General features: G+C 41.9%; 1 protein-coding gene across 3 annotated transcripts in view; it reads right to left on the reverse strand.

The window, feature by feature from the left end:
* piezo1 (piezo type mechanosensitive ion channel component 1 (Er blood group)) overlaps nt 1–25,159 on the reverse strand; it is an 87,681-nt gene that overhangs the window by 38,187 nt on the left and 24,335 nt on the right. For all 3 annotated transcript variants that reach the window (XM_085243097.1, XM_085243095.1, XM_085243094.1), the window contains exons 3-22: nt 22,652–22,817; nt 21,348–21,489; nt 17,498–17,744; nt 16,575–16,788; nt 13,667–13,838; nt 12,855–12,953; nt 11,811–11,877; nt 10,278–10,387; nt 10,122–10,201; nt 9,458–9,638; nt 8,091–8,196; nt 7,303–7,484; nt 6,999–7,147; nt 5,430–5,588; nt 4,946–5,049; nt 4,390–4,556; nt 2,804–2,980; nt 2,315–2,440; nt 1,244–1,444; nt 830–1,034 (exon numbers count right to left, since the gene is read on the reverse strand). In XM_085243097.1, the coding sequence (XP_085099223.1) occupies nt 830–1,034; nt 1,244–1,444; nt 2,315–2,440; nt 2,804–2,980; nt 4,390–4,556; nt 4,946–5,049; nt 5,430–5,588; nt 6,999–7,147; nt 7,303–7,484; nt 8,091–8,196; nt 9,458–9,638; nt 10,122–10,201; nt 10,278–10,387; nt 11,811–11,877; nt 12,855–12,953; nt 13,667–13,838; nt 16,575–16,788; nt 17,498–17,744; nt 21,348–21,489; nt 22,652–22,817 (3,054 nt within the window). The remainder of the gene's footprint in view (nt 1–829; nt 1,035–1,243; nt 1,445–2,314; nt 2,441–2,803; nt 2,981–4,389; nt 4,557–4,945; nt 5,050–5,429; nt 5,589–6,998; nt 7,148–7,302; nt 7,485–8,090; nt 8,197–9,457; nt 9,639–10,121; nt 10,202–10,277; nt 10,388–11,810; nt 11,878–12,854; nt 12,954–13,666; nt 13,839–16,574; nt 16,789–17,497; nt 17,745–21,347; nt 21,490–22,651; nt 22,818–25,159) is intronic.

The following is a 25,159-nucleotide window of genomic DNA, read 5'->3' on the forward strand; positions in this document are numbered from 1 at the left end:
TCTAAAGGGGGACATGGGGTGTATGAGACCCAATTTATTTTAAGGCTTAAGTAGATATTAATAAAACTGAAATATTTCAAAATAAAAGCTTTTTTGCAGCGTAATAAAACTGTACATGGGCCAGTAAAGCTCTTTTCTGTTAGGCTTTTAGGTTGGAGGCTGAACTGTTATTAACATTCATTATTAACATATACAATTACATTTTTTTTTATATAGTGCCAGATCAACTTACTTCAAGATGCTTATCATCATGCAGTCTTGTTTTCAAGAACAGCACAGTGCTTCCTAAATAATTACCGTTATAAATGTAAAGATACGGCACTGCATCCATTGATATAAACCACAAAGTCGTTATCCAGGGATACGAGCTAAAGGGAAGTGAATAGAGCACACAGTGCTTGGTTTTGTAGAAGACATGGACGTATTGTTGGATTTGTTCACTGGGTGAATCTGCAATCCTGAGAGAACGATCGGAGAAAGATTGAGCATCTCCAAAGACATGGTTCTCTATTAAACGCTGCTGGTTCAGGGTGGATTGCTTCTTGGCATGTGTGGGCTCTCTTTCAGACATGTGAGAAGTAGTCACACATGTGGAGACTGTTAGGTCTACAACTCCTGATTCCATCGTCTCAAAATAAGTTGGATGATTTGATATGGGCAAAGATGCAACAAAAAGATGCAACGTGAGCATCTTCATCCACAGATTTATCGTAATAAAACATACATATTGTATTACTAATATTTATCTAGTGCAAGAATATACTTTATTCATGTATTACACATTTCTGACATCTAATTTATTTTAAAATCGAAGGCTTTTAAAACTCACCTATGCAGAGAGCTGGCGGTATGCCCACACACAGCAGATACTGGTAGATCATGATGATGGACAGGAAGAGACAGTATTTTGGCCAGATCCTTGCAATAGCTGCCCGCCTCCGCCTCACTAAGATTGCTACTAACCAACAGCCGTGGATTATCACTAAAAAATTCATCCTCTGTCCAATCACATTCACAGTCATCAGGAAGCAAATCTTTAAAAAAGAGCAGATATTTAAAAATTAAGACTAAAAACGACACTGATGCGCTGGAACGCTATATTTAACTTATCTTCTTTAGAATAAAATAAAACAAATATTACAGTATACAATAGAAAGGATTCCCTGCAAAATGCACAGCTGTCACTGATATACTCTGATCCAAAGCCCACATTTGTGCAGTAAGAGATTCTTTTCTTAACTACCTCTAATCCAAATTTGTAGAAAGTGTAGTTAAGCAGATACTTGAAGCAGGATATGAGGCCCTGGTCTGAAGTGTCTCTTGTGGCGCCAGGAAAGAGCGCCGGGATGACGGGCGGGGAACGCTGGAGTTGTCGGTAATGGTGAGCCTGGTGTCGATACACTGTTGCCTCAAAAACCAACAACATCAGCACAATTAAATGGTTCTGCAAAAAAGCATTAGGAAACAATCAGATTAGGCTTTCACCAAAATTTCATAACAGTTGGGTGATAACCACGTACACTGTAAGATGCACAGAGTAAAACAGAACATCTAATTGTACGTGTGTACGTGTGTCTGCAATTCCTTTTGATTAAACAGCCACCTGCATGCAATCTGCTACAATGCATTCATGCCACCGCTGACTGTAATAAACCTCAAATGTGATATGTAAAGCTTTAAGCTAGGGTGGACTCGCCTGCACGCAGAGGTGCAACTCTCAGGCACAAACTGGTAAAAAACTAATTATGAAGATTCTACCGACAGCAATACAAATGTGTGGCTCAAACATGAGGGCGCTAACAAAATCTATCAAAGGGAAAATGCAAATGTTTCTCTCTGAAGAAGCACACATATGTTTATATTAAATACAAGGTTGAAGTCTTTTGTTAGAAATTGCCAGGAACTCTGAGGACTTGAGGACTAGGACGCAGGTGCAGCGAAGGATTTATCCACAGAGAAGTGGGTGACTCCTCCTTTAAAGCCTGAGTCTATGAGCAACAGCTGACATGTACCATGTGCAGAGAAACACAAAGCATTAGTCATCTTAGATTCTGAGCTACCTGTGTTAATGAAGTAAGTGATAGAAGTGCACAGAAGCTGTGCACCGGGCTGCTGACACCCTGCAGGTACAATGATCCTGCTGGACAGTACAAGTTAAACAAAGAGAAACAAAGGCCTCACTCTGAGAGTGCTACGCGGGTCACACTGCTGTCAAACACATCACAGAGCCAAGTGGCTTTGACTTAAATGCCATTATTAGTGTTTATACTACACGTTTAATTCATCTGCATTATTTGAAGTGAAATGAATATACCTTGCTGTATCCGAGTGCTGTAGCATCTTTCCTAATGCCAAACCATTTGGCGGGATCCACTGGTTCCTTATACAAGGAAGAGTTTTTCATTTCCTCTGGTAACAGGTTGGTTTCATTTGCAAGAGGCTGTAAAAGAAAAGATGGATCACAAACACTTTCTCACTCCAGTGCTGATAATGATTATTCTACAAGAGCAGTCAAACAACAAGAAGTTCTCTAAAATTATTAGTAATAAAATTATTATTCTGATCTCACCGGATTTATAAAACACTACTGAGATGTTCCGGAAGTCACAGTTGGGAACATAACCAGACTTTCAGCTCATTTTCAGCCCAGTCTGTGACCCCGGCCACTTTCTTTTTTGTTCCTTGAACTGACTGCATAAACACAGGCTCAGCACAAACGCATGCTCGTCTCAGGTATTAACCAAACCATGCAGCCGCTTCTCTCCTACTGGCTTTGCACGCCTGCAGTAAAGCAGAGTCTCACCATGGTACAGTTACGGGAGTAGTCGTCAGGGTCAACAACACTGAGCTGGTACAACATCTTGCACACAATGATGACGCACACCCAAACTGTGGACAGGCAGGACGCCATGGATCTGAAACGGTCATAAGGCATCGCCAGAGACCAGAGGACAACCAGGACCAGATTCATCACGGATGGCTACAGACAAACAGAGAGAGACAGCACTTTAACAGGTATGCTTTCCCCTAATCGGGACAGTTTCTTAACATTTGTTGTCATTGTCTTTCTCACCGTCATCATCACCAACGTCATATAACGAGCTGACTTTGCTATGCGTACATATATCCAGAGGAAAGAGTGTTAAGCATTTAGAAGCTCCTGCTGTCACTTTGATCTTCCTGACAGATAAACTTTATCCGTTATTAAAAATGTGAGATTCACCTGCAAATATGCGTCTGTAAAGATCAGCTGCATTACTGAGTGTAGGTGTGCTGTGCGTGCATGTGGGAACGCATGTACAGACCGTGTAGCAAACATTTTGTCGTTTCGGTTACATGAACCACTAACAACAACGTCACATGTGTGTAGCAGCTGGATGTGTGTTTTTTGAGAGCTTATGTAAAATTTGGGTTTGTGTTCAGAAGTTTAGCCGAGTCTTAGCCCAGATAAATGTCTGACACGCGTGACATCTCAGTACAGGTTTGAACTGTGAACTCGAGCATAAATGGTCCTCTTAGATTTGAGACCAGCGTGAGGGTTTTGTATGAAATGCTGAATGACGCCTTTTGAAGCCAAGTAATGTCTCCTTGTTGGTGAGTTCACTGCTAACTTTTACAGGCCGCTGTGGTTCTACATTCATCATCTGCAGTGGAGGATATGGGACAGTGACAGCTAATATCTAATCTCAGAGAAACAGAACTGACTCTGACAGTCAGTGTGGTCTCAGATCAAAACATCATCACTGCCGTTAATCGAATAAATCGAGGAGATCATAAATGCTATAGATCAGAAACAGTATGCAGCCGGATTATTCCTCGATAACTAGAAGGCATTTGATGCAATCAATCACGACATGTTATTAATAAACTGGAGCAGTATGGGATCGGGGGCTGAGTGAAAAAGGATTTACTGACAGGAAACAGTTTGTGCAGCTGGGTGAATATTCCTCATCATGCTTGGATAATGCATGTGGGAATTCAATTTCAAACATCCCTGTATCCGTCCAACACTACGAGGTGTTTGCCTCTCTGAGTGGAGTGAAGAACCGGAGCAACGTCCCAGCATGAACCAGTTGTACAGAGAGGAGGGAGGGCTGGACCGGGTGGATCGCCCACTACAGGGATGTGTGTATAAGAGTGTGTGCGGCTGCACAAGCATGCTTATGTATGTCTCAGTATATTTGTAATGATGATAGGCCATAAACAGGAAGAAGAGCAGGGGCGGGATTAAATAAGCTCATCCTGCTGCTTTTTAGACATGCAGGTGATTTATAATTATTACTGTTTTGTTTTCCTTTGTTTGTTTGTCTCTTTTTTCTGTGTTGTTGTTGTAACATGTTCAAAATAAAGATACAACACAATAACTTGATGCTTCAGTCGTTGCCGTACCTCTTCGAGGGCGACCCATACAGCGAAGAAGGCCACCATCTTGAGGATGTGACGCTCCAGAAGCCTCCAGAGAAACTCTTGAATTGTGGTGAGAATGTCAGAGAATCTTCTGGAAAGATCCAGTAACCTGTCCATCACCAGACCCCATTTACTAGGCATCAGCTCCACTAATGAAGAAATCAGACAAACATCTGTGAGTCTGACTGGGATGACTTCTTAAATTAAAAGGTATATTTCCAGTGCATCCAGTCTGCCTGCTCAGTCCTCTGATTTAATGGGAATGTTTAGGATTTGATTCTCTTGGACAGGCACACAGTGTAATCTCAAACCTCAGGACCGCTGCGAGTAAGAGAGAGGAGCTAATGACGAGAAGCTCTGGAACATCAACACCAGTAAGACAGAATGAATGGGACCAGTGACCCATTCAAGGACAAACAGCTTAATAAACCCGATGATCAATTAGCAGTCGGTTGCTGATGTAACAGCCTCATAGTTCTATATGATATTAGAAAGCAACTTTTACATAATTATAAGAAACCTGAAGGTTTTGTTTTACCTTCATCTTCAGAGTCATCATCAGCGTTTGCAACAAGGTCCTCGTCATGGTTCGTTTGCACCTCAGCAGAGCCAGTCTGGTCTGCCCTGCCGCTGCGCTTTTTTCTGAGAAGATTAGACCAAAGCACAAACATCACCTTTCTTTATAACGCAACACAGGTGGTGGTGGGTGTCACTCCATGTAAAAACCAAGCGTGACCAACAACTGAATGAAAACCCAACTTATTTCAGGGACAACGAAGCTGTTTGTGGGTCCTCTGATCATTTCTACATTTTCTAAATATTTAAAACCAGGTTCAAATGTTTAACCGTTCCAGCACGAGGACAGAGCTGTCCAGCCCAGCAACTCCACACAGGACGTAAAAACGAACTTGGGTAGCTTCTTAAGACGTGACAGCGTCCGACAACAGTATTAACACTGTACTATGAAGAAAAGCAAAGACATTCTGCTGTTACATGTCATGAGCAGCAGCAGGAGGTGTTACCTGTGTATGGGCGTGATCTGCTCCAGGTCAGTGATTCTCATGAACGGCTTGTGAAAGTAGTGCAGCTGTAGGATACAGGCCAGCAGGAAGAAGCCGGGGATCAGAATGCTAGTGAAGAGTTCAGACAGAGCAAAGGTCTCCAGGCCGATCGCTGCCAGCCTGAGGATGACAGAGCAACACCGTGGGCATTTCAGATTTCAGCACAGGTTGTGGTTGATTGCTACACTCTGGAAGTGGAATGAGGGTGCGTGTTAGAGGGTTTGCTGAATACTATCGTCACGTTTCATGCGGGAAGAAACGGGGAAAAAGCATTTTCTAAGTACAGTGCAAAAAAAAGAAGAAAAGAAATGCCAGCCCTTTCCTATTGGTGGAAAAATGTAGCATATCGACCAATAAAAAATCATGAGCTGTGGTTGCTTAGGAAGAGGGTAAAGTTTTGGGAGTGACAGAGACAGCGACGTGGACAGAAAGTTTTGTTTCTTCTGTTTTGTGTCAAAAATGGCCCAACACACCCCAGAAATCATGAAACATTTTTACCAAAAATGTTTCATGATTTCTGACATTTTGTGTAAATTTAAGCACGTATCAATTACAACTTTGACTTAGATCGTGCTCGTAAACAAACCACCTCATGTTGTTTAGCTTTCTGGATTTCATGCTTATTTATTATATACAGTACATAAGATCAAAATTCACACGTTTTATATATATATGTATAAACACTGAACAAAAATATAATCACAACACTTTTGTTTTTGCTCCCGTTTTTCATGAGCTGAACTCAAAGCTCTGAAACATTTTCTACTACACTAAAGATCCATCACTTCCATATGTTGTCCACAAATCTGTCTAAATCTGTGTTAGTGAGAACGTCTCCTTCGCTGAGCTAATCCATCCCTGTCACAATCCTGGGTCTTAGGACCCAGTGTTTTGAGTTTTAGTTCATTTTGATGTTTATAGTATGTTAAGCTCATCAGGTCTCCTATGTTCATTTGCTTATTAGTTCCCTCTTGTGTTTTCAACCCCTGTGAAGTCTCCCTTGCCCTTCGTGTGTTTCATGTCTGTTGTCTTATGTTGTCATGTCTGCCTCTCATGTTTCCTGTTTCATTTTGGAGAGATCTCGTGTTTTTATATTATGGATTATGTTTTGAGTCCTTTGTGGTACTGTTTCGTGTTTCCCTAGATCTGTTATGGTTATCTTAGGTTTTGCTCTTTGGCTTTGTCATATGGCTTCCCTGTGTTCCATGTTATGTCTCCCCTGTTGCTGTTAAGTTTGCATGTTTAGAATTCAGTCAGTGTGTTTCCTGTTTTACTTTGTAGGTCCATGCCTCATGTGAGTGTTTCTAGTTTTGCGTCTCTGTCTCGTCCAGCCTGATTGCTCCCCTTCTCTGTCTCATTCCCTCGTTATCCCTCTGTATATATATATACATATATATATACACATATATACACATATATACACATATATACACATATATACACATATATACACACATATATATATATATACACACACAGGCACGTAAACGGTGCAGACAGGATTAAAAAAGCTTTAGTTAAAGCACGTACTGTACTTCTGTGAAACCAGTCAAGTTCCTCCAGTATCCAGGGAAGTCTTCAAACTGGTAAGTGTAGATGGAAATCAGCACAAGCATGGTGTAGGCCACAACGAGCCACCAGAAGAGCTTCAGCAGGCGCCTCCACAGAGAATAGTAAACCTGAAAAATAGGAACAAGTTACGAGTTAAAAGAGATTTTTAAAATTACTTATTATGACATACGAAACATTCGAGGAGGCGTTTTAACACAGTTTAACACAAAAGGGCCAGAAGCCATTTATTTGGCATGATGATGTCTACGACATGTGTGCATACCTGATAAAGGCACATGCAGAGCAGGAACAGCAGCATGTAGATGATCTTGTATGCAACAAGTTTTCCAGCAAAGGACACCATGATGAACATCCCTCCACAGACATAGATCCAGTATTTGGCATAGCAGCTCATCACCATGCCTCCCAGAACCTTCAGCACAGATTCATTACCAGCCTCCTCGTCTAATAAGGACGAGACGTTGGGAAGAAACCGAGGTTAGGTGTACAGCACAGTAACGATGGAGAGCCACGCTGCCGCCACACGGGCTGAACGGGACCTGTCAGAGGAGACGGCTGCAGAGCTGCGGCTACATGAAAAGCTAAGAGAGACATCGGTGGTGTCGTAGTATACTGCAGTATTCTGCTTGATGGAAATGCATAACCTCCCACACACAGTGCTGGAAAATGAACATTCTGAATGATCGAGACCTCACTCAGACTGCCAGAGGAACTGGAGTGTTTGTGATGTCGGGGTGTGTCTGTTACTTTTAGTGGTAATCCATCGTTGATTATCAGGATCCAGTTTGAATCAATGTTTTGTTTTGAACTTTTTTATGACATTTGTTCTGTCACATTGTACGATTCTACCTATTTGAGCTATTTGTTGTATTTTTGATGTGTTTCACTTAATAATTAAGGACTGCAATAAAGGAATTTCCCAACTCTGGGATAAACACAGTACATCTTATTTTACCAGAATTTTTAACATCTACTCACTGATATGAAAACAAACCTAAATCATTTCATTTATTCAGCAGGTCAGTGTGAAGTTGTGTGTGTGATTCTGACCTCCTGTAGTGACTTCCTGTAGTGGTGTGGCTATTTTCCTTTTCCTGCTGAAGTTTTCCTTCACTGACTGACGTACTAACAGCCAAAAGGTTAAGGTAAATAAAAGCTGGAGAGACAGAGGGAAAGAAGACGAACATGAAGACCACAAGTTCAGTTTTAAGACACGCAGAATACACAAAAGTACAAACGCAACCAGCAGCGAGATTTTACTTTGCAAATTCATGCAAAACATCATTGTTGAGCATCCAGCAAATCAACAATAAAACCAAATACACACGAGACAAAGCAGTGAAAGAGAACAACGGTCTGTGCAGTAACTACACACAACGTAACCAAACAGACAAAAATGAGCCAAGCTGCACAACAACAACGGGATGATCCGTGTTACTTTGCCCAATGCTGGGCACTGAAAGGAAAACAATGTTGAGACTCCAAAGTGCTGTTTGCTACCAGCCTCACTCATGCACGGACACACACATTCATACATCACTGTAGTCTATACCCTAAGTATTTTCTGTCACACTCTGATCAATGAAGGGGTTCAGTATTTTGCCCAAGGAGGGGCTGAATGTGCTCAACACAACGTCCAGTCACCAAACCAGGTTAGTCATGAAACGTCAGCTCTGTGGTGAGAAAGCAGCCAAAGCTACTGGCTGACACGTCTCCGGACTGTTTGGCGATTCCCTCGAGCGCCTTCAGATTCGATTAGAAATATTATCCAACTCAAAGCTAAATGTCATATTTCAGCTTATTTACCAACAGCTGGCTCTTGGCTAAGCAGCAGTACGTCTGTCTGTGTTACTGTGTTGTGTTCCCTCCAACACTGATGTTTTTGTTCATGTTTGCAGTGTTTCTGTGCATCACTGTGCTCAAAGGTTTCTGTGGTAGAATAAACAGACACAAGCGGAGCTGCAGCGTCCAAGCTGTTAATGTTACACGTGTTGCATTTGCAGCACACTTGCTGTCAAAGTGATGAAGCTGTTTTCATCCTTCATCTGTTGTTAGTCGTGTCTTTATTCTGTTTCACTGTGTGGACTTTTATAATTACTAGATCAAGTCAGGTTAAGAATTAGCGGTGAAGGCCCTCGTGCTGTGGTTTAAAGGAACACGAGATGCAGTTCTTGCACATTCAGCCTCTGACCAACATCAGTGAGTATCTGATGTAGAAATGATCTGAGAAACCAGCTCTGCTATTGTTGTTGTTGTTCGAGAGCACATGGTGAGAACTGGACAGTTTAACCTTCTAGGAGCTGTACAGACCAATAAGTAAAGCCAAACACATATTTATGGGTAAACATCCTGCTGAATGTTACAATCCGTCACAATTTCATAACTTCGTTATCATGTCACATATGCTCTCTTCTTACCATAGCTCCCAGTCTGAGGCAGGGGTACTGGGTTCTATTCAGTCCTAGCTGTCCGAGGCTCATGGTTCCCACTGTGGTGGGCAGCTCAGGTTGAAGCTCCATGGCCCAGACGTACTGCAGACAGCACAGAGCCAAGCCGTAGAGCAGGATGAATGGCGAGCACAATGTGGCTGCATGTCGCCTGAAAACACAGACCCCGCCCCCAACTCAATCAGACTATTAAAATACTGGGAAACAATTTTAAATGCACAACAGTTAAAAAACACTGCAATTAATAATTATTGTTGTGTGATGTATTTTTTCCCTACAATATCTGTATTCTTCTTAATGATCAGTTATTATTAGCAAAATCCACAATCAATGATTTTTTTAATATATCAAAGAGGAGCTGCTGAGGCACTCTGTTTGGGATCAATTTATATAAAAATGCATTCTTGGAAGCAACCAGACCTGATTAAGACCGATCCAAGTCTTCATCAGGGTCTGACAGATGCACCGTCAGGATTAAGTAAGTATTGAGTTCTTTAACCTCTAGAGGGTGTTACAGGTGTTACATTTATAAATATTTAAGAAGTATCAATGAACATGTTTACACACAATAACCAGGCAGCAGACGCTTGACTTGTTCTGTCACAGATGTGTAACAAACGTGTGGTAACAGTACCTCGCACGCAGGATCCAAATGAGACACGCCCACAGCAGCAGCACAAAGGTTAACCAGCTGTGGTATGTGATGCTCCAAACCTGGACACAAAGTGACTGTGTGTGAAAGTCTGTGACGCTGCTGCTGAAACGAGTCTGAACAGAACTTCATGGTTACCATCATTGCTATGAGAGCACAGACGTAACTCTGCTGCATGACCACTCTTCCCAGCAGGAAGAATGGGCTTTCACCCCGTTTCCCACTGCAGGCCACATTCGCCTCTGCACCTAAAGAAAAGAATCATATTCATGTTCACAATGTTGCGTTAGACCTCCAACAACCATTTGTTGAGGTAAAACGAGAAACTACAATATTACAGCTCTAGAGGCAGCTGTGGCTCAGGAGGTGGACAGGAGGAGGAGGAGGACGTGGAGGAGGTGGACAGGTTGTCTACCAATTAGAAGTTCAGAGACTTAATCCCCAGCTCCTAAAATCTGGGTGTCAAAGCATCACTGAAACCTGAGTTCGCCAGTGCATCAGTGTGAGGCCTGCGACAGCCTCGACCGGTGGAGGTGCTAACCACGATGGTGGTGGAGCTCACAGTGATCCACCGGGAGCAGGCAGCAGCCACTCAAAAACACCTGGAGAGAAACAGGCTGTAATCCTGGTAAAGGATCGCCTGAAAGCACCAGGGTCCCTGCGAGAGCCCAAGCAGCCAGCAGGGAAGAGCCAGCCAGTCCCATTTCCCAGTAGGTCCCGGTGGCTACGGATGCTGTATCCCGTTCACCGGGAGCCGCACAAGTGCCAGGGCAGGAAAGTTAGAAATGTGGGTAACCGGGGCACCTTCGTCTGGACTGCCGGATGATGGATGCGGGGCAGGTAATATGGTGCTTATACCATGCCCCTGAACCGCTCAGGCACTGCTCTTTTTTCTATGACATTGGATTAAACCAAGGGCAAGTAGCAGAAGCTCGATGGCTCCCCTGCCTAAGTTGGGGGACGTGGGTATGTGGCGGGATGTGGTCTGAGGATCAGCTGCAGGGGAGGGGTGGGTTCAGGGGGCAGTGCCAGTGGAGGCTGGTCAGCACACCTTTGACAGTAATTGTGTGGTTTTGCCTCCTGTTTCAGTGGACATGTAGAGGTGAAGCCGTGCTGAAAAGTCAGACACTGTTTGGCTGCACGGACCAGCGCACTCGTGTGAGCATGTTGTAAATGTAAACCTGCCATGATGGCAGCTTTCTGGCTGAGTCTGGGGTCCTTCGTGTTAGACTGAGTTATGCTAGAGCTGCAGGAAGCAAGTATCTCAGTCACAGGACTTATGGTCATTTATGTATGGCTGAGGTCATAAGGGGGTGATATTCACTGGCACCAAACCTGAGACCCCTGATCCCAGATAACTGTTGGGTGTACTTATAAGTGACATGTTTTTCATCCATTAAAACTCGTTTCTTGGTTTGAGTATACTCTATGTGTACGTCCTCAAAGACAATTAAATGTTGTTTTTCAATTAAGCTGAAAAAGTCAGTGATGTCCACAGAATATCGTTCACTTTTGTGCGCTACATCATAAATGATTCACTTCAGGCTGTCGGATCGATGTCCTCCAGTCAGGCCTATAACGGCTGTCCACTGTTTGATTCTTTTCTGACACACTTTCATACTGGGTGACTTATACTGGTTAGTCATTTCTGTGAAAAATAGCAGCTGGTACCGAGATAGGGCTGACTGTCTTCGGTCACAGTCCCTCCGCTTTCTGTTGGTACAGACAAGAGTACGACCTGAAACACAGAACACACACACACACACACACACACACACACAGATGTTTATTTGTACTTATGTGGAGGGTATATGACAGTTTTAAATATTAAATAGTTCCAGCCCTATCTGGATGTCAGCACAAAGAGCAGCACGGTCGATACTGGTATGAGTAAGAAGAAACACCCAGTGCATCATGGGAAGCCCCCAGTAGCCTTAACATATTGCAGTGTAACTAAGGGAGGATTCAGGGTCACCTGATCCAGCCTCAGCTATATGCTTTAGCAAAAAGGAAAGTTTGATCCTAGGAACCACAAGTAAGTTAGCAGTGCTTGATCAGGGAGATAGGCTACTGCAGCATTTTGGATCAACTGAAGGCTTTTAGGACATCCTGATAATAATGAATTACAATAGTCCAGTCTAACAGTAATAAATGCATGAACTGGGGTTTTAAGCATCACTCTGAGATAAGGTGTTTCTAATTTTAGAGATGTTGTACAAAAATCGAAGAAACTAGTCCCAGATTTAACAAGGACATGTCCTGGTCAAAAATGACTCCACAGTGTTAGCGGAGGCCAAAGTAATGGCATCCAGGGTAACAATCTGGTTAGACACTGTATTTCTACGAATTTTTGGAGCCAAGTACAAGAACCTCAGTTTGTCATCTGCACAGAAGTAAAAATGGATGCTATACCTACTAATGATACTGCCTAGGAGAAGCATGCATAATGTAAACTGAACTGGTCCCAGCACTGAACCCTGTGGAACTCCATTACAATATATTTTACACCTTACAACATAAAGCACCCTGAGGCGACTGCTGTTGTAATTTTGGGTCTATACAACTGAAACTGAATTGGATATATAGTGAAGATAGACAAGCATTTCTTTAGTACGATATAAAAACACAGAAGAGAAGAAGAATCTCTATTTAAATATCAGCCGTAGGCAATAAATCCAAATAGAGCCTTTTGTACAGCCAATAGAAATGATCTACCTGTGTGTCGTCTTCATAGTCGTCTTTTTGTTCATTCCAAGGCTGTAATTCCACCAGCTCTTCTTTCCTCTCGCGTCTTTTCTCCTGTTGCTGCTTTTCCTGCAGAAAAAGAACAAGCCCTCAGAAGATTTCAGAAGATACAGTTTTTCAAAAGTCACGTGGCAGCTACAAAAGTGCATCAGCTGCAGAGTCTGTGCCATGTTAAACCCACCTGGGCCTCTTTGCTCTCCTACGTCTCCCTAACGTAAAAAATCTTTTCAATAAAAGAGTTATTTTTATTATGTTTGTTTTTATATTTTGAATATCAATATGTTTGGGTTTTTGTATAAACACTGTTTCAGTATGTGAGATTTGATACGATAACAAAGCTTTCCATTATGTTTAAATACTTTATCAAAGAAAAGCCAGTGGGGGCACATTCAGTACTAAGAGAATATAAAGATACAGTGGGGCAAAAAAGTATTTAGTCAGCCACCGATTGTGCAAGTTCCCCCACCTAAAATGATGACAGAGGTCAGTAATTTGCACCAGAGGTACACTTCAACTGTGAGAGACAGAATGTGAAAAAAAAATCCATGAATCCACATGGTAGGATTTGTAAAGAATTTATTGGTAAATCAGGGTGGAAAATAAGTATTTGGTCACCTCAAACAAGGAAAATCTCTGGCTCTCACAGTTGAAGTGTACCTCTGGTGCAAATTACTGACCTCTGTCATCATTTTAGGTGGGGGAACTTGCACAATCGGTGGCTGACTAAATACTTTTTTGCCCCACTGTATGTTATAATATAAAAAGAGTGAGTGAGGAGATACCGCGTTAGAGCCTCCGTGACGTCCTGTTCTGAGAACAGTCACTATGGTAGTATAGAGCAAAAAGAGGATTCCTGGGTTGACATAAACTGGCCAGTCATGACTGCTGTTCAGATTGAGGTCATAGGGCAGGGTGCAGTTTCCTGGTATGATGATGTCCTTCAGACCAAAGAGTCTAGGCAGAAAAAAAGAGAAAGAAATCGAGGAATAGACCTGTGTTAATTGATTTACTAATACTGTTGTGACCAAGTGTCAGGATCTAGAACATTATGATCAGGTGTGATCAGTGAAAATCCGGCACCATAGACATAGCAAAGCAAAGATGTAGAGTCGTAGCCACAATGCTAAAGTACGATTAGCATCAGGCAATTCAGTAAAGTTTGCAAGGGAAGTATTTCAGATGTTCTTTTGTTTTAACTTTGATGATTACAGCTTACAGCTCACTAAAATCATGCACGCAGCTTCTCACAGGTGCTGGTTTAGCGTGAGCGGCCACCACGTACTACATGGTTAGAACACAGTGGCCGGAGTTCGAGTCCGACCCTTGACCTCTCCTCTTGACAACAACAATAGATTCCCTGCAGGGTTCTCGGTGGGTTTTCTTGACTGTCGTCTCAGGAGTCTCACTTCCAGTCAACTTTCCATTGATATGCTTTGTTCCAGCAATGTGCGTCTGTGGCTCGGCGAGTCATCATCTCAACAATCCAATGAGCAGTCTTTCCTATGATTGTGTTTGTGTGCACTGAACAAGCACGAACTCAAAATGTGTACTGAACAATGAATAACCTTTTTGAATTGAATGACAAAAGAAGAAAGCTTTTTCAAATCTTTGGTGGGATACACTAGTACACGTTTTTTGGGGGGTTGTTTGTTTGTTTGGGGGTTTTAAGTTGGAAACGTGTCTTTCATCACTAATGAAAATAAGTACAAGTACGTTGGGTCACAGATTTGCATGACCTGTGTTACATGCAGTAAACAAATTGAAGGAACAGAATCGTATTATTTCTGTCACCATCCACGTTACAGACGCACTTCAGTCATATGCAACAGCTGTGTATGGAAGCCCGTTTCCGCCACTAAAAAAAAAGGATCCATAACTCAAAATTCCGAGTTATTTTCTCAAAATTTCGACATATTAACTCAAAGTAACTCGAAATTTGACATGATTTCCTCGTTACGCAGAAGCTGAAGCGTCAGCTACAAATGCTACAGCTAAGCTGTATTACATCCAGTCGCACAGATTGCTGAGTGTTTTCAGCCTGGCTTCACAAATGATGAAATCCCTGTTATTAGCTGAATCACACGGTGTTACTATCAGCAAACGTACTCGCCAAAGCGCCAATTTGTTGGGATCCGTTTTTGAATGCGCGTTCCTCTGCGCCATATGCTTCCGGGTAACAAGAAAGCGACCTCATTCACACATATTTTTGATTGGCAGAGCTAACTCGACATTTCGAGTTATTTTCTCGAAATTTCGAGAAAAGTAAGTCTAAATTTCAAGAAAATAACTCAAAATTTCGAGTTATGCATACTAGCTGTTTTGTTTTTATTTAGTGGCGGAAACGGGCTTCCATAGCTGTGCCTTCATCACAATTCTAATCTTTTTTTTTATCACAGCTCAGAGTTGAACTCATCTTTATGTTGATGATACCAAACATGTTCCAACGTGATCAAACAAAGTGTGAAGCTTAGGATCAGCTGACACCTGGGACATGGCACAGTAATATCAAAAAGGCTAAGAGTTCTTTTAAAGTACTAATAATAATAATCACACATCTACATTATCTACATTGAACATTTGACTATTTTCCCGTCAGCTTCACTAAAGAGACACAGACTCAGTTTTATGACAGTGGAGTATGTTTGCTGGGTAAACGTCGACTAGGCTGACTGATGAACAGCTGGCTAAGTGATACCGATACAGAAACCTGCCAAGAGGGCCGTGACGTCATGAGGAAGAAACTGAGAAGAAGAGAGACCGTAAATCCCAGTGGAGGCTCATTCCACTCATGCCTCTCATGCCAGCACAGTCACACTGCGTTCATTTTGTTTCTCGTCAGTAAACTTGAATAGTTGACCCGAAAGAGAAATTTCATAGCCACAGATATGTGTACTGATACAATTAAGGAGGGTTTACAGGCATGAAGGCACAGCAAATGACATTTTTGTTGTTGTAGGCTGAATTATATGTGTTTAAATACTGGCCTCTCACAGTCACTTCACCACAAAGATGGGGTCTTTATTACTCAAATGTTAAAACCAACGGCAAAACGTTGTCTTGTTCCTCTGTAAATCTGTAAATCGTGAGCCAAGAGTGGCCTTTCAGCTCTAATTTAAGGGAGTTAACCCAAATTCTGGATTATCTGTTGAGGAATTAAAGCTGCTTTAAACAGAGGCTCAAAAATATCAGAGGCTCAAAAATAACTGGACAAAAGGCCGACAGGGAATTTCTTTTTAAATGTGAGGCTCAAAGTGATTCGACCGCACCGGAGAGAGACCAGTGTTGAGCTGAAACCCAAATAAACTGTTAAACAACGAATTCAAATATTTTTATTTGTTTAGATTAGAAAGTCTGCACTTCAGTTATATCTCGACAGTAAAATCCACTCTTACAAATCTGTTTGTGCAATAAATTATTGACCCAACTGTATCAAGACGTATACACGGCCTTTAATAATCAGGCCAAAAACTGGCACTGCCAGAGGTTTCGTCATGTCAACTGGAGTTTCTTTTCCCCCAAGTTACATGTCCTGCAACACTGATGAAATAGCACTTTTGCCTGCGGTCATGTGGCATCTATTTCTGTTGAAATCTGCTGAATAACCATGCACGGTATGAAATGATGCAACCAAAGGGTCGCTGTCCCCTGCAATTCTGCATATGCATATAATCTGTTATTATGAAGACTTACCTGGCCCACAGGCTTTGTGGGGGGAACAGGGCCTGGGCCAGCAGACTCTGGTATAAATACAGACACACCATATGGCCAGCAGTGAAGAAGCCCACCATCACACACAGCGCATTGAAACCCAGGTGGCTGATGGGAAGATGACATGCCCACCAAGTGCAAATACCAATGAAAAGCAGGAAGTAAATGGCTGAGAAGGCAGATGGCAGTGTGATCCCTATAAAGAAAAGGTCAGAGGTTTATATGCAGTGCACACAAAGGTCCAGAAAATGAAGTACAAACAAAGTGGGCCTGATAAAAGTTTTATGCTCCTTTGTGTCTTAAAGGAAAAACACAATATTTCTTAAAGAGCAACTTTTACGCAAATCCAGATGAATCTTTGTCATGAGTCAGAGGGTGATTTGGTCATTTATGATGGAGATTTTCACCGTTTGACTATGTTGATGAACGAGAATTTCATGAGATGACGTGGATTTCTTTTAGAATTTTGATTTTTTTACGTTACAATGAAGCAAAACCAACTTGCAGCTTTTGTCTGGGCAAACAAACAAAATGTCGTCATGTAAAAGACATCAGTCGTATTTCGGCTGCGTTTTTGCTTTCAGTTCTTTCTTGAGCATTTCGACATTTATTCTTATTTTCCCTGTTTTTCCAAATCTCCTGTCAATCTTTTTTCTTGCTATTTGAGACAGGCAAAAAGATAATAATACTTGCGGCAGTAAGTATTACTGCCGCAAGTATTATTCTGGTACCTGCACCTATGGTATCAATTTGAAATCTACGTCCCTTCATTCTCGAGTTATCGTGTCCACAAACTTGGGTGTCCGCGTAGCCCGCTCGCACAGCAGGGTGACGACAACACCCCATCGGCCTTTTACAGATGAGGGGGTAATAAAAAGTAACAAAAAACAACACTAAGATCTCACCAGCAAGACCCAGCAGGCTAATCGCCAAGATCCTCCCCAGGTCCCGCAGAACTTTCTGGGCTGTAGCCTTCAGCTGCTCAGCCAACTGCTTGGCTCTGGTTACTGTGGAAACCTCATCAGCATCACCAGCTAATGACCTCTCTTCTTCATCTTCCTCTCCTGTTGCCTCTTCTTCATTATCATCATCACAGTCACTGTTATCATCATCCCCAACGTCTTCTGTGTCGTCTGTTGAATTATGTTCTAGCTATGATGTGTAGGAATGAAAAGAAAGACATGCTTTGTAAATTACATCACCCAGAGGATTCCTTCGGTTACAGGAGTAGTGCTGGAGCTAATATCCTACACTTTATTTCTGCGGACACATTCTCAGCTCACTGTGTGATTATCTACTGATGTAAAAATCTGATGAAATAAATGTCGAAATCTGAATATATATTACTGTGCAAAAAGTCTTGAGCCAATCCTTATTTCATGATGTTTTGTAATGCTTTCTGGGTGCATTTCAGAGGTTTTCTTTAGACATCGGCTGCTTACAAAAGAACGCATCTTTCATATCTTGACCTGGTGCGTTGTAACAATATGTGGCAAGTGGACAAACATACGGCAAAAGTAAAGGTGTGAGGCCTAAAAAATAAAAACTGCAGTAGATGAACAGTATCTGAAACTCGTGTACTGTTCACTGAAGTCTCAGAGAAATGGTCTGGGTAAAAAGGAAGGAATTCTTAACCTCTTAAATGTGGACATCACATTTCAGGTTGTTAGACCACAATGTGAACATGTTCCCATGTTTGAAGTAGCAGCTTTGGACCGAAAGTTTTCATGTTTTATGCGACGTTCAGAAATCTTTTACTTTTTTTTACTTTGTTACGTCTTCCTGCAACTGTTAGCAGCACCTCAAATTAGCTATATTGCTCAAAGGGGCACAACTGTTGTTTCTCTTTTTGTTTTTGTACTCAGGAAAAATGCTGCTGTGTTCAGACAACAAATAAAGAGTTTTGCACAACATCACCAGAAACGACATCAGGTAAAAAGATGATTCTTTGTTTTTTCATTCATCGGGTCCGAATCAGCCCAAATCGCAAAGAGATTTAAAATTGCATGGCGTGAAAGAGTTCGGGTCTTAGGAGTTTAAGGAAGGAAACGAAAACAATAGGCAGAGTTACGCCAATCACAGAAGAACCAGGTGAAAATCAGTGGCAACAAGTCTGATGGATTGATGAATACACATTTAAAAAGTTTGGTTCAAATTGTTATGGTTGGTCAGGAGAGATCCAACAGTGAGTCTACAGCCATCTGTAAAACATGGTGGAGGCGCCGTCATGGTTTGAGGCTCAATTTCAAGTACCATCATATTTTGATCCAACCTGCAATGCCATGTGGAAAGCATCTGTCATGATGCTGTCATGTCAGCTTATTTTCAACATGACATTGGTCCCAAACACAGCATTCCTGAAAAAACACACACTCTTGGGTATGGACTGTCCTCCCAGAGCCCCCCTATTCACATTCAGAAGCAGGTGATTTCTCCCACACCACCTCACTAAACCATCCACTCCTCCCCCTGTTCTTAATTAATACATGTAACCACTGCAGAATTATTAGAGTGTTTCTGTAGATGGCATGACCTGTAGTGAAGATCTGAGGCATCGAGATGATCGGGACTGGAGACGGCACTGTGAGACGCTCCTGCACTGCACCCAAACAAGTGTGTAGCAGAGAGCTGAACCTAAACCTGTTGAATGAATGGCTCTTCACCCCCTCCAGGCTGCCCACTGCAGTGATGGCTGTCCATCTGTCACCTTAAACCCAGTGATTTTCTTCACTCCACCCATCCCTCCTGTTGTTCTGCTCGAGTTTGCCCTCGAGCTTCCTTCTGTAGGAATTCTTGCATTTCTGTGAATTCACCCGCAGCCCGTTCTGCACTTTCCAGTTCTTCCCTGCCCCCAGACCTGAAAGCTACGGAAGAGGATTAGGGCCACTGTTTTTTTCTTCTTTTCCAGAATTCTCAGATTAAAGTCAGAATTCTGACTTTTTCCAGAGACCTTAATCCTCCTCTGTAGAAGCCAGCCTTCTTTTAATTAGGCTTTTTTTTTTCAGATCACCAGTGATTTAAGGCTTATTGTTCTCAAAGAAGAAAGTAGTCCTTGCTAGTAAGATTATGTATTTACAACATGTGTTACACTTCTCAATAAGATGAAAGGAACATGTATTCAGAGCACAGCATCAAGTCAGTTAAACCTCTGGGACACTGAGTTGTTAGTGAGCAACAATGAGATCAACAATGAGATGTCCCCCCTTAGATTTGTAAGATTTTACTTGAAAACTCAAAAACTGTGGCGTTATTTTTGTGCCTCTATTCTGAGCGCAGTAAATAATTTGCAAGAACAAATGCTGTATTTTGAGAAGAAAAGTTTAATTTGTGCAAACAAAATTCATTTCTGTGTGCAAGAAATGAATTTCAGTGTTGGCTATTATCCATCCACACACACAATAACAGCCCCTGTCGCTCAGATCACACATCTGCTCTCAGTGTGCAAAAATTCTGACTGGCTGGAAAATAATTATAGTTATAGAAAAAAATAAAGTTTAAGTAGACTTCAGAAATAGAATAAATGATAAGAAAACTGCCTGTGCTGTAGAATCAAGGTGGTCATACCAAATATTGACGTTCCAGGTAGTAAGAATTGCACACCCCTCGTCTTTGCCTTATCTGCTGTATTTGTTTGTATGTTTGACAATGTTTTGATAAATTGCTGTACCCATTACCCATTTTTCTAGCAACATATAAAGAATTGAAAGCTGTCTCTGTTAGGATGCCTGGGTCGTCGACCCAGGGTTTTTGAGTTTATGATATTATTTATACTGTCTAGTTTTTGGTTTCTTTGAGTTCTGTCTTATGGCTTAGGTCTCTGTCTTCTTTAGTTGCTCTGTCTCCCCTATCACCTGCATCCCCTTGTCTAGTTCGCGTCTATGTGTATCTTAAGTTCCTATATCCCCGTGTTCAGTCAGTGTTTGTGTCTGCCCTGTTCCCACGTCTCTGTTCCCTCTGTAGTGCCTGCATATGAGCCTGTCTCTTTGTTCAGTCTGTGTTATGCATTTCCTGTTTTACTTTGAAGGTCTGTGTCTTATCTCAGTGTGTTCAGTTTACGCTTCTTTGGTCTCGTCAGTTCTGATTTGTCCCAGCTGTGTTTCCCTCCTGTTATTCATTCCCTGATTGCTCCCTCTGTGTATTTAAGCCCTGTGTTTCTCTGTGTCTGTGTTGCGATCTACCGTTTACTTTGCTGTGTGGTTTGCCAGTCCACCAGTGTTAGTTTATTTTCAGTTTTCCCAGTTATGTTATGTTTGCGTTCAGCATTAAAGCTGTTTTGGTTTAAGTTTGTCTCCGGAGTCTGCATCTTGGGTCCTATTCCTGTTTGCACACAGCCGTCACCTAACAGTCTCAAGACTTTTGAGTAGTACTGTACTCGAGGAATTGGTTTCACTGAGTAATATCCATGCACTTGATCTGGTGAGGCACGGATTAGCGCACACAGTTGTGTGTGAGTATCAATTTGTAAGAGGACTTCATTTTTCACACAGTCTACTTCAGCTTTTGATTAAAAAATGACGTGTTATTGTTCCTCTGAGGTTGTATTTCAATCATTTTAGAACCTGCTATGATGCTAAAAGACAAAAAACAACAACACAGTTTTGTTTTGACCTTCTCCTTGCTGCATGCACTAGTGATTGTCCATCTACCATATATAGTTTTTATGTGTAATTTTGTGACTTCTTTGATTTCAGCACAACCACACTGCTGGTTTCCTGTCATAAAGATACACATTTAAACATATGCAAAGAGACTCACCGATGTAATGTTGGCAGCAGCCACCATTTCTCTGTTCCTGACCAATCTGCTGCAGAGGATGACTGTTACCAATGCAAGTATACACACACCAAGGTCTGGGCACAGGAGACGTGCCACTTTCCAAGGGTCTTCCAAGGGAAGCCTATGACACACGTACACATGCAAGGCTGTTACAATTATAGGATAAATAAAGTATATCTCATTTTATCTCAACTCATGTAAAACATTTCAGAGATATCATACACAAAATATATCCACATTGCATGGTGGATGTATGGATACCATTACAATCCAGAGTTCTGTTGGGAACACTTGATTTATTCAAATGAGTGAATGAATAGTGGCATTGTAAAGCGCTTTGGGTGCCTTGAAAAGCGCTATATAAATCCAATCCATTATTATTATTATTAAATGTTATTTGACACATTACTGCAAATCAAGCAAAAAGTTAGATACGTGGCTAATAGAAGACCAAATAAATACAGAATGCTAAAAGATGAATGTATACAGGCAATAGTGAATTTAAGGTTGCACTCGTGCAAATAGATTTAAGGTCGCCTCCTGCCAAGTTCATACTAATCGAATCAGTTTAATCTGCAGCTTTACAAAAACAGCATATGGCCCATGTGACATAGATGCACACTGACAGGAAGAAGGTGCTCTGGTCCCTAATCGTTATCATAGCGTGAGTTTGGGAAAGCACAAAAAGCTTGTAGAAGCTTTGCAACTTCTCCAAGACGTTAGTTACCAAGGACCGTGAAGACCTGTGTGCAATTCTAACAATGGGAATAAGATTGATTAAGATGGTTTAAATGCAAAAGGCGCTTTCATTAAAGTAAACTGAATTAAATGTGATTTAATGTACAGCTCTATGTTCAAATGAAAAAGTATTAATGGCAGTGTTTTAAAATAAGCATCTTCATTTCAGTATTTTCTTCCTCAGGTGTCTATTCAGTTCAATTTATTTTTAATTCTCTTATTTATATAGTGTAAAACTTACAACAACTTTCATCTAAAGGTGCTAAAATAATACAGAGAAAGGCCAAACAATCCTGTGACCCCCCGGTGAGCAAGTGCAAAGGAAAAAATAACTTTTCACAAAGAAACATGTGTGAGAACCAGGCTCAGGGAGGAGGCAGCCCTCTCCACCACTGGCTGAGGGTGAGGAGACAAGGAGAGAGCGGTGGGAGGCTTTGCATTTACTTGTAGGCTACATTTACCTACTATTTCCCACAATCAGCCCATCAGTGACACTGGCAGGGATACATGGTGCAACTCATGGAATTAGATACATAGTTACATACCTTGACAGTCCTATATGTCTGCTTATGGTATTCCATTGTGAACAGTTATCACCTATTGCAGTGTTGAGAGGAGGATATGTGTATAGTACTGTCTGGAAGCAGATATGAGCCAGTACAAATAGCAGACTGGTGCAGAATATTGCTCTGATAAAGCGTCCTGTGTGACCTAAAAGGCAAAGACAGGAGAGATACAGAAACGGTTAAATGCAGCATAAATAAAACCAAGATAAATAAATAAATCTTTATTTTACAGACATGGAATAAGTATATGCAAGACACTGAATCCTGAACTGCCCCCAGTGTGACTGAGTGTGTGACTGAGTGTGTGTGAATGTTAGAAGATCCTTGTAAATCATCTCAATTTCACTGTTCTTCAGGTTACCTTTATTTGGCAATAGCTTTATTGCGATGTCTGATGTGTTTGGTTTCTTTTTTGTACCTGTTCATTTGAAGGACCAAAGTGTTTTGGTCCTTCAAATGAAAGTGCTTACGCTGCATCCACACTGGAAGCAATTTGTGCGTCAGCCATCGTTCTGAAGCTGATAGCTGGTCATTTGTGGACATTTGGGCTCTAGAGGACTAGCTGACCCTCTAATGCGTTTACTACCAAGTCAATCATTAGTGTACTTCACTCTCATTGGTAGTCACTTCAGCCTGGTTCCTGCCCATGCCCACACTTCCCAGTGTCAGTGATTATTTCGCCCTTTATTTGCTTGAAGACATCATTGACTTTCTGTAGTCTCTGACTGCCACATGACTGCAAACGACTCCCAGTGTGCACACAGCTGTAGACATTGGATTCATTACTGATTCATTACTCAACCTTCAGAATTCAAAGACATCCCAAAATCAAAATGACAAATGATGTGGCAGGCGTGTTCATTTTGCTGAAGTTTCATTATAAGAAATGCTACTCAGTAGTTTCTCCGCGTGCTAAATGTTTGACACCATTTCTATTTGACAATATATACGAATATCATCGTCATACATTTGAAGACCATCTCCACAACACACAGGCGGTAAATCATGGATATACAGGGAAAAGAGAAGAGGGCCCAGAATGATTCTTAAGGAAGGCCTGTATGTAAACAAAGCACTCGACTGCTCTCACAAACTACGGGATGAAATCACTCAACTCGCTAAAGACAAAATTATATCATAAAAAATGGCAACAATACAATGTTTGATCAAATGGATACTAATGGACAGCTAGAGTGAGTCATGGACAGACACAGAACAGAATAAAGTCAAAAACATTTCAGTCACAGAGCTTCTTGCTTTACATTGTAAGGTTTAAAAAAGAATAACATCATAAATAGGCCACTGCTTTTCTCCTGAACTGAAAAAGTCAAAATCACGCACCCCAGAACAAGAACCTCCAAACCCTATGAAGTCATCTTAACTACTGCCATGAAAACTATGTTTTTAAACCGGAAATCGAACAGGATATGAACCAGTGGATTCTTTTTTCACTAAACGCATGACATTAAGGACAAGAACTTCTCACCACAGGAATAATATTTGCCACTGATTGGCTGGTCAGTAGCATTACTTGATGAATCATGAGAACAAAAATGGTCCTAAGCTCCGCATAGTGACCAAAACAACGAGCTCGTGGACACAAGCGTGACATCACGTCTGACACTGTGGTCAGCAGCACAGGAGCACCACAGGGAACTGTGCTGTGCCCTCTTCTCTTCACCCTGTACACCTCTGACTTCTGCTACAACTCTGAATTATGCCACATTCAGAAGTTTGCAGATGACACGGCCATCATGGGGTGTATCTGGGATGATCAGGAAGAGGAGTACAGAAGTCTGGTGAGGAACTTTGTCGCATGGAGTCACACAAACCACCTGCAACTCAACACCTCAAAGACTAAGGAACTGGTTGTGGACTTCGGGAGGTCCAGAGAAGGTCCACTGCCGGTTCAGATAGAGGGGGAGGAGGTGGAGGTGGTCAACAAGTACAAGTACCTCGGGCTGTGGGTGGACAATAAACTGGACTGGTCATGCAACACAGAGCACCTGTATAAAAAAGCCCAAAGCCGACTGTACTTCCTCAGGAGGCTGAGGTCTTTTAACATCTGCAGGAAGCTCCTGAGGATGTTTTACCAGTCGGTGGTTGCTGGAGTACTTTTCTATGCTGTGGTGTGCTGGGGGAGCAGCACAGCAAAGAAGGACTCATCCAGGCTGGAGAAACTGATCAGGAAGGCTAGCTCTGTGGTCGGCATGAAGCTGGACACTCTGGTGACAGTGGCAGAGAAAAGGACATTAAAGAAACTGATGGACATTATGAACAATGCCAGGCATCCTCTGCACACGGCCATTAACAACCAGAAGAGTCTGTTCAGTGACAGGTTGTTTCTCCCAAAGACAAGAACTAACAGACTTAAAAACTCCTTTGTCCCACACGCCATCAGACTGTTTAACTCCTCTCTGGAGGGGAGAGGGAGGGGAAACAGGAGGACAAAGGAGGGGGGAACAACTAAGCTGTAGTGCCTCTGCA

Source organism: Mchenga conophoros, linkage group LG13, assembly GCF_057382185.1.
Source record: "Mchenga conophoros isolate Kocher_MC1m ecotype Shallow Benthic linkage group LG13, M_conophoros_male_GT1.1, whole genome shotgun sequence".
Taxonomy (NCBI): Eukaryota; Metazoa; Chordata; class Actinopteri; order Cichliformes; family Cichlidae; genus Mchenga; species Mchenga conophoros.